The following is a 16536-nucleotide window of genomic DNA, read 5'->3' on the forward strand; positions in this document are numbered from 1 at the left end:
GTTGAGTCTCTCTGGCTGCCTGCCCACCAAAGCGGTTTTGTGGCGTGTGTGTACGCTCGTCTTCGGCGCCATTTTGTTTTCGTCGGCACACTGGCAGGTGATTGTGAGGCAGGGGGGAGGAGTAGGGAAACACGCTCCGCAGTCCTCCCTTTCCGTAGCGTTTCTTTCGTTGATGGAAATTGTTCCGCCGTCGACGTCATTTCCATACTCCTCCCTTTCCGTAGCGTTCTTGTTGTTGATGGAAATTGTTGCGCCCTGGACATCATCACGTTCGACGCAAGGGCGTGACAGAGACATGGCCAGTGGAGAGGCTTCACCACCACGAAGGAACGAACCCTTCACGGAAGTGGGTGGAGCTTGGGGGCTTCATTAGAACGTTGGGGTTGCGAATTATGTCCGGATGGGGCGTGGCTGAGGGCGGGTGTATGAGTGAGAGTGAGTGGTGCTGACGGGCTTCAGTGTTTCCGTGGCACAGTGAGCTTCAGAATTCGAGGTGAGAATTATTTATATAGATGTTACATCTGGTCTGGGCTTCAAAGATGGTATTTTTAAACAATATCTGTGCCCGATTTTATTATAGTTCCTCTTTCAAAAGTTAAATGCTAATGCAGTAGATTTCCTTAGTGTTTTCACTCCAGTTATTGCCTCAACAAACTATTACATTTCTTTGAAGGGGTGAACAATATGGATAAAGGTGAGCTGGTCAATATTGTGTATCTGGATTTTCAAAAGGCATTTGACAAAGTACCTCATGAAAGACTCCAGAGGAAATTGGAGAGTCATGGGATAGGAGGTCGTGTCCTATTGTAGATTAAAAACAGAAAGTAGGGTCAGTATTCTCAATGGAAAAGGGTAGATAGTGGGGTTCCCCAGGGGTCTGTGCTGAGATGGCTGCTTTTTAAAATATTTATAAATGATCTAGAGATGGGAGTAACTAGTGAGGTAATTAAATTTGCTATTGCACAAAGTTATTAAATCGTAAGAGGATTGTGAAAAATTACAAAAGGACCTTATGAGATTAGGAGACTGGGCATCTACATGGCAGATTACGTTTAATGTGAGAAAGTGCAAAGTGATACATGTGGGGAAAAAGGAACCCAAACTATAGCTATGTAATAATGCAAGGTTCTGCATTAGGAGTCACCAACCAGGAAACTGATCTAGGTGTCATCGTTGATGATATGTTGAAACCTTCTGTTCAGTGTGCGGTGGCGGCAGCAAAGAAAGCAAATAGATATTATTATGAAAGGAATGGAAATTAGGACGTTATAATGCCTCTGTATTGCTCTAAGGTGCGACTGCATCTCAAATATTGTGTGCAATTCTGGTCACGACATCTCAAAAAAGATATAGTGGAATTAGGAAAGGTACAGAGAAGGGCGACGAAAATGATAAAGAGGATAGGATGACTTCCCTATGAGGAAAGGCTAAAGTGGCTAGGGCTCTTCAGCTTGGAGAAAAGACAGCTGAGGGGAGATATGATAGAGGTCTATAAAATGAGTGGCGTGGAACAGGTAGACGTGAATCGCTTGTTTACTCTTTCCAAAAATACTAGGCCTAGGGGGCACACGATGAAGCTACGAAGTAGTAAATTTAAAACAAATTGGAGAAAATATTTCTTCACTCAATGTGTAATTTAATGCCGGAATTTGTCGCCAGAGAATGTAGTAAAAGCAATTAGTTTAGAGGGGTTTAAAAAAAGGTTTGGATGGCTTCCTAAAGGATGCTTATTTCTAGGATAAGCAGCATAAAATGTACTGTACTGTTTTGGGATCTTGCCAGGTACTTGTAACCTGGTTTGGCCACTGTTGGAAACAGGATGCTGGGCTAGATGGACCTTTGGTCTGTCCCAGTATGGCAATACTCATGTACTTATATTATGATCACTATTTCAAACTGGCCCCAACAGTTTCCTCTCGCACCATGTCATGCATTCTATTAAGGACTAGGTCTAAAATAGCTCCTCAGCTGTTCTATAAAGCAGTCATACTTCATTTAGGGAACTTTACTTCACTAGTATTTCCTCATACGGCATTTATTCATACTATACTGGGGTAACTGAAATCAGAAAATCTAAAAACCAAAGCAAATCAAATTTTGCAGTACAGGAGAATTTGTGACACAGATGAATGCTAAATCAATTGAGGATTTAATATAAGAGATAAACTTTGCTGTCAGGGTTATACTAAAAGATTGGTGAATCAAGCCAGAAAATACGTCTATTTCAATCCTTGGGACTCCTTGATACAATGAGTGTACATGTCAAGATCAAAATTGTTCCACTTTTGTATTGAAGTTTACTGCTCGCCCTGAGCATATAGCTCAAATTTGTTAAAAAGCATTTGAAATTTTTGGAAATTCACCCTTTTGAGACTGGCAGAGTATTTTGCCTTTACTCAAAATTGCAATTTGAATGATTTACTGTGCAATGCTGATGTATGGTCTTCTTTACCTGCGCCTGTCATTTTACAGCCTTTAGGACATTGCAAGTGCGGTCATTGTTCTGTGTGCACTTTAATGATGGAAACAGTGAGATTTGTAGACTATGAGGCATATTTTCAAGGCACTTAGCCTTCCAAAGTTCCACAGAAACCTATGGAACTTTGGAAGGCTAAGTGCTTTGAAAATATGCCTCTAGAGGTCTGGAAAGAAATTTGTTAAGCACAATAGATGAGAGAATCACTAGTGTCACACTGTTTAGAGAGGGGCCATGAGTTTGATTCCTGGATCAATTACAACTTATGATACAAAGTGGGAACATTCAGCGATTTTTGAGGCAATGGGAGCAACAATGGATTTAACACAGTAGACCCTAATGAAGTGAATACTGCAATAGAATGCAACACAATTTTTAAAATTTGGATTTCAACTTTGGTGTGCCTCCCACTTTAAGTGGGAGGAACCTCTGCGACATTAGTTTTTAAAATGTTGACATTTTAGCCTCTATAGCCATATTGGAAGCCATGATAGCTAGATGAAGAGATATGTTAATGTTCCCCTGAAGCAGTAGTACATGAAACAGAGGTCTCTGTTTGGGTTGTATTTTTGGGTCTGTACCACCAGAGCACAGCTCGAGCGTACACTCACTTGTGAAGTTTGACCTTTCCACACCACCTCTGCGATGGGTGAAGCTTACCCAATGATTCTCACACAACCAGTTATCAATTCAGCAACTTCTCTTTATTTTTCTGTACTTCATATAACAGACAAAAACATAGCAGAACCAGTGCACTAACAGCTTACTAAAATACAGAAAGAGAGATTAGAATTGGGGAAAAGCTAATAGACACCTGACTCCTCAAATATCCACCAACTCCTCTCACTGGGGCTAAGATGCTCCTTCAGTTATGTCTTTTTCCCATCTATCTATCCCACCTTATCTGCTTATCTATTTTTTTTTACCTATGAGCTCTCACCCAGTTTCCATCTCTCCCATCTTCCAGAACACTCTTTCTATCTTGTTTCTATGTCACATCCAGCTGTGTTTTTTTTCTCCAAAATTCCTAACATTTCAGAGTTGGTTATCTGTGATACCTTCCTTATCTACTTAAAATACAAGGTGAGAATGCTGTGACAATAATGCGCAAATGCTAAAGCACATATCCTCTATGCAGATTTTCTAATGCAATACACGTGTGTCCCTTTCCCAAAGAGATTACGTTGTCACCTTTTCTGCAATGCTCAAAAATGCACTGAACTCCCAAACATTCTCACCAGCACTGCCACACAGCTCACACACACTTGTCCAAGATCCTTGTCCTGAATCACGTCTTTAATGTTTAACCTATGTGACAGATCTGAACCTTCCTTCTGTTCAGTTCTTATGTGGAGGAGTGGCCTAGTGGTTAGTGCAGTGGACTCTGATCTTGGGGAACTGAGTTCGATTCCCACTGCAGCTCCTTGTGTCTCTGGGCAAGTCACTTAACCCTCCATTGCCCCTGGTACAAAATAAGTACCTGAATATATGTAAACCGCTTGGAATGTAGTTGCAAAAACCTTAGAAAGGCGGTATATCAAGTCCCATTTCCCTTATTTGTCCAGTGTTCTGTCCTCCGACAGCCTTGCACTAGTTTGTAATGTGATCCTAAAATGTGTTTAATGCCTTTACTGTTATTCTCAATGTCTAAGGACTTTCATGGTTGTAGTTCGCACTGCAAAGTTACTTGAGCAATGCATTGTGTGTAATGTAGTTCGCAGGTAAACACAGCCACACTCGCCTATTTGTATAAGAACTGTTACCATTGGTTTGTGTCTCTGCCTAGACCTCCTCTCTTTCTCAGCCAAGCTTGGCTTCTTTGTCTAACTGCTGTCATTTCCTGATCATTCTTACTAACTCTGTCCTGAGAGGTCAGCTAGACATGACCTTTCCCTCCAATCGAGGGCTGTCCTCTTGGACCACCCTACGCCAGGCTCTGTCCCAAATGGTCTTTAACTCCTCCTCCCTGGGCTTGTGAGCCTTCTTGACCCCCCCTGCCTCTCTGGCCACGAGGCATTCACCATCTTGCTTCTGACCAGTACTTGTCCTGCTCCCGACTCCCTGGAACGAACTTGGGTTTCTACCTTGAATATATCTCCTCCCTAATGAGATATTGCATATTCCAGTCACCCAGCTTTGAACCACTTCTATCTGCTCAACTGCAATAAAGCTACCTCTCTTCAGATCTCACCTCCAACCACAACTGCGGAGTCTCAGTGCCCTGGGGCAGCACTTCTGAACATCTGAGTAAATTATCTGTGATTTATTCAATAAAAGACTTCATAAAAATAAGAGAGACTCCAGGTGTGACTGATGGGCCAAGGTTATACTCTAAGATATCATGACTTTACAGTAATAAGTCTATGACAGTCTTAATACCCAGGCCATTGCCTGCTCTAACCTCTTGACAGTAACAGGTCCTGCTTTGATTGTCAACCTATCCTAGTCTTTCAGTCAAGTACTTCAGCTTTTTTCTTCTATGATTCAAAATTTCTATTTAAATGCTGGAGCCTTTTTTGCTTTGTAGTAATTTTTTTTTTAAGTATGATTTTTGTATCTTTAAATTTTGGGCAGAATTTTTTTGTTCTAATAACTAATGGTAGAGAGAAGCTCCATTTCAGTTGATTCTGAATATTAGGAGTGTTTTCTATGTAGGTCTTTTTTCTACACTTTTTTGAATGATTTTGCATAGCTAAATTGATATATTTTCTAGGCTAGCGGGAACTGACACTTATTCTGAGTTCTTTGTTTTCTGGTTTATACAGTGACATAGGCATTTATTGTTAGTGTCCTTTTGATGAGTTTGGGTAAATGATATCATTATTATAGTGTTGCCAGATTTATCATTATCTCTAATTTTTGTTAACATTTCATCATCTGTTGCTTGGCAGACTGTGATATAACCTTACCAGTATTCTATTTTTTCCTTCACACATGGAATTTCTATCCATAAAGATTCCATACCGCTGTTTCCTGCTGAACGCACTTAGACTTACAAAGTTCCATAGTAACCTATGGAACTTTGTAAGTGTAAGTGCTTTGAAAATGAGCCTCATAATGTCTCCCTCAAACATTAGCCACCCTTTCAATTCAAAATAATTTGTACCCTGGTAACAGAATGTCCCATCGATCATCCTCCTTCCAACAGCTCTCTGAGATGCCCATTATATTTATCTCTTCATTTAGTGCTATATACTCAACTCTCCCCTTTTTAGACTTCTAGTTTTTGTATACAGCCAATTCAAATTGTGTTTTTTTGTTTGTATCTACAAGCTGCTTAGCAGTTAACAAGGATAATTTCCAGTCCTTACTCTGCTCTCCCTTTCATAGCTCCTTAGTTTTACCTTTGTTGTAGCCTCCTTATCAGGGTGCCTTAACTTCCTGGTTTTGAAAGTATCCCTCAAAAAGATATCTCATGCCAAACTATACTCTTGCAAGACTGTTGGCTTTTTGCCAGGTTCTAGTTTTATTCTCCTTTTTTTTTAAATGTTAGTGCCAGCAACCGGGTTAATGTGGAGCTGATCTTTTTCCCAATAGGCTCCTCCTTCCCCGTTACCCAGTTCCTAACAAATCTGTCCCTCATCGCTGCACTAGTCTCTCATCCATGCATTGAGACTCCAGAGCTCTGCTTGCCTCTTGGGTCCTGCACATGGAACATGCTACTCTGGAGGTTCTGGATTTCGACTTTCAAGACCTCCCTTCCACATTTTCCTATGTTGTTGCTACACAGTTCTGCTCTACCAGTCGTGATACATGAGGAAGGCAAGTGACCACATGATCCAGTTATCTATATGCCTAATGCTCGAATCTCCAACGTGAACAGCTTTCCTAATCCAGCCTCCTCGGGCAGAAGCACCTGAAGACACATACTCTGTGCAAGAAGATATATCTGCTGGTGGGCAGGTCCCGAATACAGGATCATTTCTTGCCACAGCAAGGTGATGCTCTTCTTTCAGGTGATCTTTTTGCTCCATGGCAGAACAGAGGTTGCCAACAGGAGGTAGGAGCGCTCTATTATGTCCCCGAAGAGCTCCTCTATAAACTCTGCCTCAGCTCCTTCACTACTCTAGCCATCAGGGATTGGACTCATTCCCCGATTGCTAGGAGCTTTTTTGCACTGAGTTCACACCTAAGATTTCTCACCAAATGGGAGATAAACATATGACACTTATGCAAGGGACTGTAGAGCTCCCATCCTGTTGGTGGACTTTCACCTACATCTTAGTATTGGTGAGTTGTTAAATTGTTAATGGAGTATGTAAACAAATACTTTAAGATTACTAGGCGTATAGTATGCTATATATTTATTATATCAGATTCGAACATAGCTAGATATTTAAACACCAAACTATAAAAGGGAAAATTAGGTTCTTACCTTGGTAATTTTCTTTCCTTTAGTCATAGCAGATGAAGCCATTACATATGGGTTGTGTCCATCAACCAGCAGGGGGAGATAGAGAGCACTCAACTTTTCACAGTGCCTCATGGCCAGCCAGCTCCACTGCCTCGTCAGTATTTGAAGCTTCCAAAGCAGTATGGCAAACCGCAATGGGAATAACATGAACTTTCCTCACAGCGAACGATGGCCCCTTAACAAGGGCATGAACTCAAAAGGAGGGAATGAACACATCCTCCTGGAGGGAATAAACTCAACTCATCCTCCAAAACATAAACTAGAGGGAATGGACTCATCCTCCTATAAGTGAACATGAATCCTGAAGACTGTTTTCCAACTTTCTCCCAAGGAAGGAACTTCAGGAAACAAGAACAGTACCTGAAACAGATTCACAGCATACAGACAATCATACAGGGAGGGCTCATGGCTTCATCTGCTATGACTAAAGGAAAGAGAATTTCCAAGGTAAGAACCTAATTTTCCCTTCCTTGTCATCAAGCAGATGAAGCCATTACGTATGGGATGTAACAAAGCAATCCCTATAAAGGGTGGGCACAGGTCACACCACGCGCAAGCACTTGTGCTCCAAAACGCGCATCCCTCCTAGCAGCCACATCCAGCCTGTAATGTCGGGCAAAAGAGAGCTTAGAAGCCCATGTTGCTGCACTGCATATCTCTTGACGAGAGAGTGCTCCAGTTTCAGCCCAAGAGGAAGAAATCGCTCTGGTAGAATGCGCCTTAAAGGCTACAGGCGGAGACCGGCCAGCAAGCAGATAAGCTGAAAAGATAGTTTCTTTGAGCCAGCGGGCAATAGTGGCTTTAGATGCTGGAGACCCTCTGCGAGGACCTGATAGCAAAACAAACAGATGATCATAGATCAGATCCTGAAAGAGATAGTAACTCGCAGATACTGCAGCAGAGTCCTGCGCACATCCAACAGGTGCAACTGCCCAAAAGATTCTGGAAACTCCTCCTTATCAAAGGAGGGCAAGCAAACAGGCTGGTTTAGGTGAAATGCTGAAATCACCTTAGGCATGAAGGAAGGCACGGTCCGAACTGTGACCCCGGACTCTGAGAACTGCAGAAATGGGTCTCTACAGGACAGCGCCTGGAGCTCTGACACCCGTCTTGCCGAAGTAATGGCCACAAGAAAAACGGCCTTTAGTGTCAAATCTTTCTCCGATGCTCGCCGAAGCGGCTCAAAAGGAGAAGCCTGCAGGGCCTTCAAAACTAGCCCCAGGTTCCAAGCTGGACAGAGTGCTCGCATGGAAGGCCGGAGCCAAAGCACCCCACTAAGAAACCGTGCCACATCTGGATGAGCAGCTAAAGACACGCCTTCAACCTTACCACGAAGGGAGGTCAACGCTGCCACTTGCACCCGCAGGGAATTATAGGCCAAGCCTATTTGTACACCATCCTGCAAAAAGTCCAGAATCGGCGAGACAGGAGCCCGCATGGGTGTGATCGCTTTTGAAGCACACCAAGACAAACTGGCACCAAATCCTGGCATCAGCCAAAGAAGTGGAACGCTTGCGGGCCTGCAGGAGAGTGGAAATGACTGTGTTTGAATAGCCTTTGTCCCTCAATTGCGCCCTCTCAATCGCCATGCCATAAGACCAATGCGGCAGGTGTCCTCCATGGCTACCGGGCCCTGTGACAACAGGTTCGGTACCAGAGGTAAAGGAAGGGGAGCCTCCACTAGCATCTGTCGGAGGTCCGCATACCAAGGCCTCCTGGGCCAATCCGGGGTGATGAGGACCTCTTCTCCTGGGTGCAGCCAAATCCGCAGGAGCACGCGCCCTATCAAGGGCCACAGAGGGAACACATATAGTAGGCCCGGAGGCCAGGGCTGAGTCAAGGCATCCAACCCTGCTGAAGAAGCATGGGACTTTGGCATTTGAACTTGTCGCCATAAGATCCATCACGGGCTTGCCCCATTTGGCACATATCTGCAGGAATACTTCGTCTGCTAGTTCCCATTCTGCTGGATTGATCTGATGCCTGCTTAGATAATCGGCTTGCATGTTGCTCTGACCTGCAATGTGAGATGCCGACAGAAACTGAAGAATGCAGCTCGGCCCAGTGGCAAATTTGTTCGGCCTGCGCGGCTAGAGCTCTGCACTGAGTGCCGCCTTGTCGATTTATGTAGGCCACTGCTGTCGTGTTGTCCGACATCACTCTGACAGCCAATCCTTCCAGGGTCACTTGAAAGGGAAGAAGCGCCTGAAACACCGCTTTCAACTCCAGGTGGTTGATGGACCACTCCGACTCCTCGGGTATCCATAGACCCTGGGCATGCTTCCCCTTGCAATGTGCACCCCAGCCCTTCAGGCTGGCATCTGTCACTACTAGACACCAATCGGGGAGCGCCAGCGGCATTCCTCGCCGCAGCATGCTGTCTGCGAGCCACCACTCCATGCTGAGTCGGGCCGCAGGGAGCCAAGAACATCTGCATTGATAATCCTGAGAAACTGGAGACCATCTTTGAAGTAGGGAATACTGTAGAGGTCTCAGGTGCGCTCTCGCCCAGGGCACCACTTCCAATGTGGCTGTCATCAATCCCAGCAGCTGGACAATGTCCCAAGCTTGCGGGCGGGGCATCCTCAGGAGCAGACTGACCTGATTCTGAAGCTTGCACCGCCTTAGCTCGGGTAGGTATACATAGCTCGAGTTTGTGTCGAACCTAGCCCTCAAATATTCTAGAGATTGTGAGGGGGTCAGGTGACTTTTGGCCATATTGACGACCCAGCCTAGAGACTGAAGTACTGAGACCACTCTGGCTGTAGCTTGATAGCTCTCTGTTACAGAGTCTGCTCTGATGAGCCAGTCGTCTAGGTACGGGTGAACCCTGATACCTTCTCGCCTGAGCAAAGCAGCTTCTACCACCATTATCTTCGAAAAGGTTCAGGGAGCTGTGGCGAGGCCAAAAGGCAAGGCCCGGAACTGGAAATGTTTTCCCAACACCGCAAACCTCAGAAACTTCTGGTGCGGGGGCCAAATTGTTATGTGCAAGTAAGCTTCTTTCAGGTCTAGAGACGTGAGAAACTCTCATGGCTGTACCGCAGCAATGACGGAGCGCAGGGTTTCCATGTGGAAATGCCGCACTCTCAGGGATTTGTTTAATTCTTTTAAGTCCAGAATAGGGCGAAAAGACCCACCTTTTTGCGGCACCACAAAGTAGATGGAGTATCGGCCGTAGCCGTGTTCAGCGGGCGGTACCGGGGACATGGCCCCTAACTGAATCAGACCTTGCAAAGTCTCCTCTACCGCCGCCCGTTTGGCAGCAGAACCACATCGGGACTCCACAAACACGTCTCTTACTGGGGCGTTGAATTCTATTCTGTAGCCATCTCTGATCAGGTCCAGAACCCACTGATCTGAGGAAATATTGGCCCACTCCTCAGCAGAACCACATCGGGACTCCACAAACACGTCTCTTACTGGGGCGTTGAATTCTATTCTGTAGCCATCTCTGATCAGGTCCAGAACCCACTGATCTGAGGAAATATTGGCCCACTCCTCAGCAAAGAGGGAAAGACTTCCTCCGATGACAGGAAGCGAGGAGGGGGCCGGCGCACCATCATTGAGAGGGTCGCCCCTGAACTTCAGGCCTAGAGCCGGTGGCTGCAGAACGCTTGTCCGAGCGAAAGGAGTTCCTCTGCTGAAAAACGGGCACGAGAAGTGAACCCAGCAGAACGCCCCGGGCGGTACCTTCTAGCTTCACCACAATCTGAAGGGGAATTAGCCCTTCTACGCTTTTCTTTATGCCAATTATCAGGGAAAATAGCCTCAGCGGGCAGTCCCAGGCCAGAATCCACCGGGGGGGGGGGGGGGGGGGGACGACAATAGAAGGGGCCTCAGACGACCCTTGAGGGAGAGCTTTCAGCATGTATGCTTTATGCAATAACAACACAAAATCAGGGGAGAAAAACTCGCCCTGGGCACCCAGATCCCGTCCAGGGCTAGCCGCTCCCTGAATAGCCTCAATTCAAGGTCCCCCCCCCCCCCCGAGCTCAGGGCTCTCCATCTCTACAGAGGCCACGCCATGCGGAGAATTCAAAATGGCATCCGCTGTCAACGCTGCCAGCTCTGAGCGGGAAGAATCATCGCTCGCCATGCTCGGGCCGGCTCTTACGCATGTACAGCACGATTTACAGAGCCCCGCTGCTGATTTGCGCTTGCCACACCGGGAACAGCGCTTTACATTCTCTGCATGCATCGCCGAAAATGGCGGGAAAATTCAAAATGGCGGTTTCGCACCAAAAACGCCTCGATCGCGGGCCCACCCCGGAGGAGTTAGAAAAAACACACTTACCTCACCGGACCGAGTATCACAGCTCCGGTCCCATAGAAGAATCAAAGGAAAACCTCTGTTCCATTTTTTTTTAACGCTGTGAGGAAAGCAGAGGTAATAAGAACTCCGGAGGCTCAGATGAGTGGGAAAGGCAGGGAAAGGCGAACCAATGTGCCTGCATCTACTGAGTGGGAAAGGACAGGGAAAAGCAAGCTAATATGTCCACATCCACGGGGGCATGGGTAAGGCAGGGAAAGGGCTAACCTATGTGCCTTCAAAGTGAAGCTGCTATAGCCTCTAACACCCCGGCTAACAACTGGCAAGCCAGGAGCCACCCCCAGGCAGATTTTTGATGGAGCTCGAAGAAGCTGCAGCCACCCTGCTTGGGGAGATAGAGAATACTGAAGAGGCAGTGGAGCTGGCTGGCCATGAACCACTGTGAAAAGTTGAGTGCTCTCTATCTCCCCCTGCTGGTTGATGGACACAAACTATATGTAATGGCTTCATCTGCTTGATGACAAGGAACAGTAGTTCTCAACCTAGTACTTGGGGTACATCCATCCATTCAGGTTTTCAGAATAACCCACCATGAATATGCATGAGATAGATTTACATACCAAGGAGGCAGTGTATGAAAATCTCTCTTGGGTTTTCAGGATACCTACAAGATATATTCACAACTAGATGGGTGTGCCTGAAGGATTGGGTTGAGAACCATTGTTCTAAAACAATTTTTATATGAAACTGTCTTTTGTTATGTTTTTTTTTTTTAGTTTCAACATTTTTATTGATGACAAACAAAATTAGAAACATTCAACATTTGGCAAGAACAGAAATGCCAACATCAAGACATCCACAATTGTGTTAATTGTTAAAGTACGTCATCAAACATTTTAACAATTTCTCCCCACCCCCCTGTCCCACCCTCTTCCTTTCCCCAGTACGTTTAATTTCCAACGGTTGTACTAATGACAACATCACTGAGACATATTTAACAGCCTGGATATACAGTGTAATCACAACTTCTATACGCTAAGAAAAGAGTAGATAATCTGTGCTGTCATCCATCTTTTAAACCCCAACGCACCCCCCTCATTTTATATTCCCAATAATTTTATTCTTTAATGGTATTGTAACAAGTCACACTAAACTTGGAGCATACACATTCCAATAATCCAGACATCAAGTAGACAGCCTCCAAACATACTTCACATCATCTTCAATGCAGCTATTATCCCCCCCCCCCCCCCCCCCCCCACAGTCAATCCTAAATTATTGTTCCATAATACCCTCACCCTTCATCTCCCCTCCCTACATGCTGGTCCCTCTGATTATTACTTCCTATTCCAATCCGCACCCCCCCCCCCCCCCCCCGCAAATCTATTCAAAACTTGGCTACAGGCTCTGGGAGTTATGGCATGAAAATATCGTTGCCAGACTACCAGAAATCTCTCTTGTCTTTTTGGCGATAGCCTCGCCCCTCTTGATTCCCATAACATAAGCTGATGAAACTTATTTGTTTTTTTTTAAAGGTAAACTAAAAAGTCTACACTGCCCTTGTTAAATAAGCAAAGCAATTTTTTTAAGACACTGAAATTACTTATTTAACTCCAAGTCTACTTTCCCCCCAAATCTGAATGCAATTTTCCAGCTGATAAAAGATAAAAATATTCACCAGTGAAGTTACGCCCCTCAACGGGTACTAGCTCAGGACCTCTTCAGGACTGACAGCAACTGATCTCTGGTTTACTTATGTAGCAATGTCTAACAATTCTATGATGATTCATATTCCACTTAGTAATTAGTTTACAAGAAAGACCCTTAACTTTTCTCTCTATACATGACTATGGTTTAATTAACAAGTAATAAATATTAGTTTTTTCTTACCCCTTTTGTCAGATCCCAAAGGGAGTTCCATTAGTACTCCTATATCCTGGTAGCACCATATCTCAAAATAAAAACAGCAGACTTAACAGTACCTCACTACTCCACAGTGGTCTCCGCTTCTCCGAAACTTCTCTATTATCTGTATGAGATTAGAGTAATAAAGAGAGAGGAAAAGAGGGTCCTTCTACTAGCTCAGATAAAGGAACTGCTGCTTTAGTTAGGTGATCAAAGGCTATAGTATATAGCTGGAAAACAGAATGCTGAAGTCCTGAGACCCTGCATTAGGGAAAAAATGAATTGATGCTATGGAATGCATAGTAAAATCAGAACCTTCCAAACACTAATAAAATCTTTGTTTTTGAGAAATTGATTTAGAAGCTTTTATTTTTTCATTTAAAAGAAAGATCTCCCACTAAAAAAACCTCTCCATTCTGTATGTGTGGGGAATGGATAGATATGGAAGCAGTGCTGCACATTATAATATAGATTTAAACAAAGACCATTAGCAAGAATAAAAATGGCAGTGTATTTAAAGTGGTATTATTACCTTTAAAAGACAACTAAGAGCTATAAACCTACATACCTTTTTATTTACATAATTTGTCATCAGGTTCGACTGGCACTGATGCATGCTGAATATTTCATGAACAACGTTAAAATCAATGACTATGTGAAAGACAGTGAGGAATGCAAACCTGTCATTATAAATGCACTCAAGGCAATGTACGACCTCAACATGAACGGCCCTTCCAGCTCAGACTTCACCAACCCACTCACCAGGCCTCGCCTACCATATGCCATTCTGTTTGCCATTGGTGGCTGGAGTGGCGGTAGCCCCACCAATGCTATTGAAGCATACGATGCCCGGGCAGACAGATGGGTGAATGTCACTTGCGAAGAGGAGAGCCCACGGGCGTACCACGGAGCAGCCTACTTAAAGGGCTATATTTACATCATCGGCGGGTTTGACAGCGTGGACTACTTCAACAGTGTAAAGCGTTTTGATCCTGTGAAGAAGACATGGCACCAAGTGGCCCCCATGCACTCACGGCGCTGCTACGTTAGCGTAACTGTGCTCGACAACTTTATTTACGCCATGGGGGGATTCGATGGGTACGTGCGCCTGAACACAGCAGAACGTTATGAACCAGAAACAAACCAATGGACTCTGATTGCACCCATGCATGAGCAAAGAAGTGATGCTAGTGCTACGACCCTGTTTGGAAAGGTAAAGGGGAGGGCACTAGTTTAATCATTTTAATTTTTACAAGGGATGATAAACTAGTGCCTACAACAGGTTTGTGTTTTTCTCTAGTTACCTGTTAGTTCAGAAAGGAACCCTAACATGCTCCTAGATAGCTGCTAAAGTCAGTCACATAGGTGATGGCTTGATAAGTTGATGGACTGATCTGAATGGATTTTTATTTCTCAAACTATGTGAGTAATCATTTTTACATCCATTTCAAGACATTTTTACTATAATTTAGCCTTTGCCCCAAGGCCGTCTACCATGTCTTCATGACATACTTGCAAAGCTACTCCTTTTTTTACTCCAGCACTTTTAATTGTAATTTATTTTTAACACAATGCTCCTGGACCAACAGTACTAAACCAAAGTGCTCCATTTCTCTATAGGATATAGCCTAGGCAAGATTACTGAAAGCTTCCTCACTGAATTCTATCCATTATTCTTAAAGCCCTTAGAAATGAAATTCACTATTTTTACTGTTCTTGTCTCCATTTACTGGTCTGAATTTTTCCCTCCCCCACAGGTATACATATGTGGTGGTTTTAATGGGAATGAATGCCTGTTCACAGCCGAGATGTACAGTCCAGAGACAAATCAGTGGACCTTAGTTACACCCATGAGAAGCAGGAGAAGTGGAATAGGCGTCATTGCTTATGGAGACCAAGTGTATGCGGTATGAAAGATTTAATCCCATATAATAAATGTATATTTTTAAAAACTCAAGTAGTATGCTTACACATAATGAACCTTTGAGCGTAAGGTCCTAGTAGGAATTGGATTTACAAGGAAAGTTCAATTATTTAAAAGCTATTCAAAATGTTTTGACAGATACATTACACAGCCCACTGCTGCCCCACACTGCAAGTTAGGTATTTATAAGTTTTCCCAGAGCAGCATCATAGTCAAGTATTAGAGCATAAGACTCACTTTGCTCTTTAGGAAGTAGGTGGAACTTCTTAGAGTCTAAACCATGACAAAATCAACCACTGATTAGAAGGGTACAGTTATTTAAAGGGTAAACAGACCTCTGCTAGGGGTTATATATATATAGCACTGTTTGACTTCTATTGCTATTAACAGTTTAGAAGCAGCTGCCAGTGGACAAATCACAGTCTAAAAGGCATCAAATCACAGCAATACAAGGCCCCAGCCCTTCACAAACTAACCTAATTCACACTGCTCATTCTAGTCATGAGTCCCAAGCCTTAATTATTTCTGGCCTTCAACTTAAAGGCAAAATTAAGGTGAGTTACATTGTCATCTGCATTCAGGTAGCTGGCCATGATCTAGCCCATGCTAAATTGCTGAGACTGGACATCAAACTCATTTGATATCTACAGGTGGGAGGCTTTGATGGAGCCAACCGACTCCGCAGTGCCGAGGCCTACAGCCCCATCACCAACACTTGGCGCACTGTGCCCACCATGTTCAACCCCCGCAGCAACTTTGGCATCGAGGTGGTCGACGACCTCCTGTTTGTGGTAGGCGGCTTCAACGGCTTCACTACCACATTCAACGTTGAATGCTACGATGAAAAAACAGATGAGTGGTACGACGCCCATGACATGAGCATCTATCGCAGTGCCCTCAGCTGCTGTGTGGTGCCCGGCCTGGCCAATGTGCGGGAATATGCCGCTCGAAGGGACAACTTCATAGGATTATCACTGCGAGATGAAGCCAAATACTCCGCCTCAACAAGTACGCTAGCAGTGTGATTCTCTTCACTTAGCAAATAAAAAGGTTCAGCAGCAGAGAACATGTATTAAATCTATGCATTTTTTTTAAATAAAAGCAACTAAACACCATCGTGAAAGTAGTCAAAAGTAAGTCTATAGGCATATTATTTATTACTCAATTCTAAGTTTTTTCTTTTCCATCCTCCCCAGAGTGGTGACAAATTGTAGCTTCTATTAAGAAAAATCTTTATTTGCTGTCAAACAAACTAGGAATAGTCAAATGGTTAGTGCAGCGGACTTTGATCCTGGCAGCCTGGGTTTGATTCCCACTGTAACTCTTTGTGACATTGGGCAAGTCACTTAACCCTTAACTGCTCCAGGCGCAATAAAATAAGATTGTGAGCCCTCTAGGGACAGAGAAAATACCTGCCTATAATGTGTACAGTGCAGTATACATCTAGTAGCGCTATAGTAATGATTAGTAAGACAGTAGATAACAATTTAAGTTAATATGTGGCAAGGGTGCATTATACTGCTATGACCCATCATTAACACTGT

The 16536-nt window shown here is 44.2% G+C and overlaps 1 protein-coding gene across 1 annotated transcript in view; it reads left to right on the forward strand.

Moving 5' to 3' along the window:
• Positions 1 to 16201, forward strand: part of KLHL10 (kelch like family member 10) — a 29676-nt gene extending 13475 nt beyond the window's left edge. The window contains exons 3-5 of the mRNA XM_030221185.1: positions 13664 to 14281; positions 14826 to 14975; positions 15643 to 16201. Coding sequence (XP_030077045.1) covers positions 13664 to 14281; positions 14826 to 14975; positions 15643 to 16017 — 1143 coding nt within the window. The 3' untranslated portion in view covers positions 16018 to 16201. The remainder of the gene's footprint in view (positions 1 to 13663; positions 14282 to 14825; positions 14976 to 15642) is intronic.
• Positions 16202 to 16536: the final 335 nt, after the last annotated feature.

This window comes from Microcaecilia unicolor, chromosome 12 (genome assembly GCF_901765095.1).
Source record: "Microcaecilia unicolor chromosome 12, aMicUni1.1, whole genome shotgun sequence".
NCBI lineage: Eukaryota > Metazoa > Chordata > Amphibia > Gymnophiona > Siphonopidae > Microcaecilia > Microcaecilia unicolor.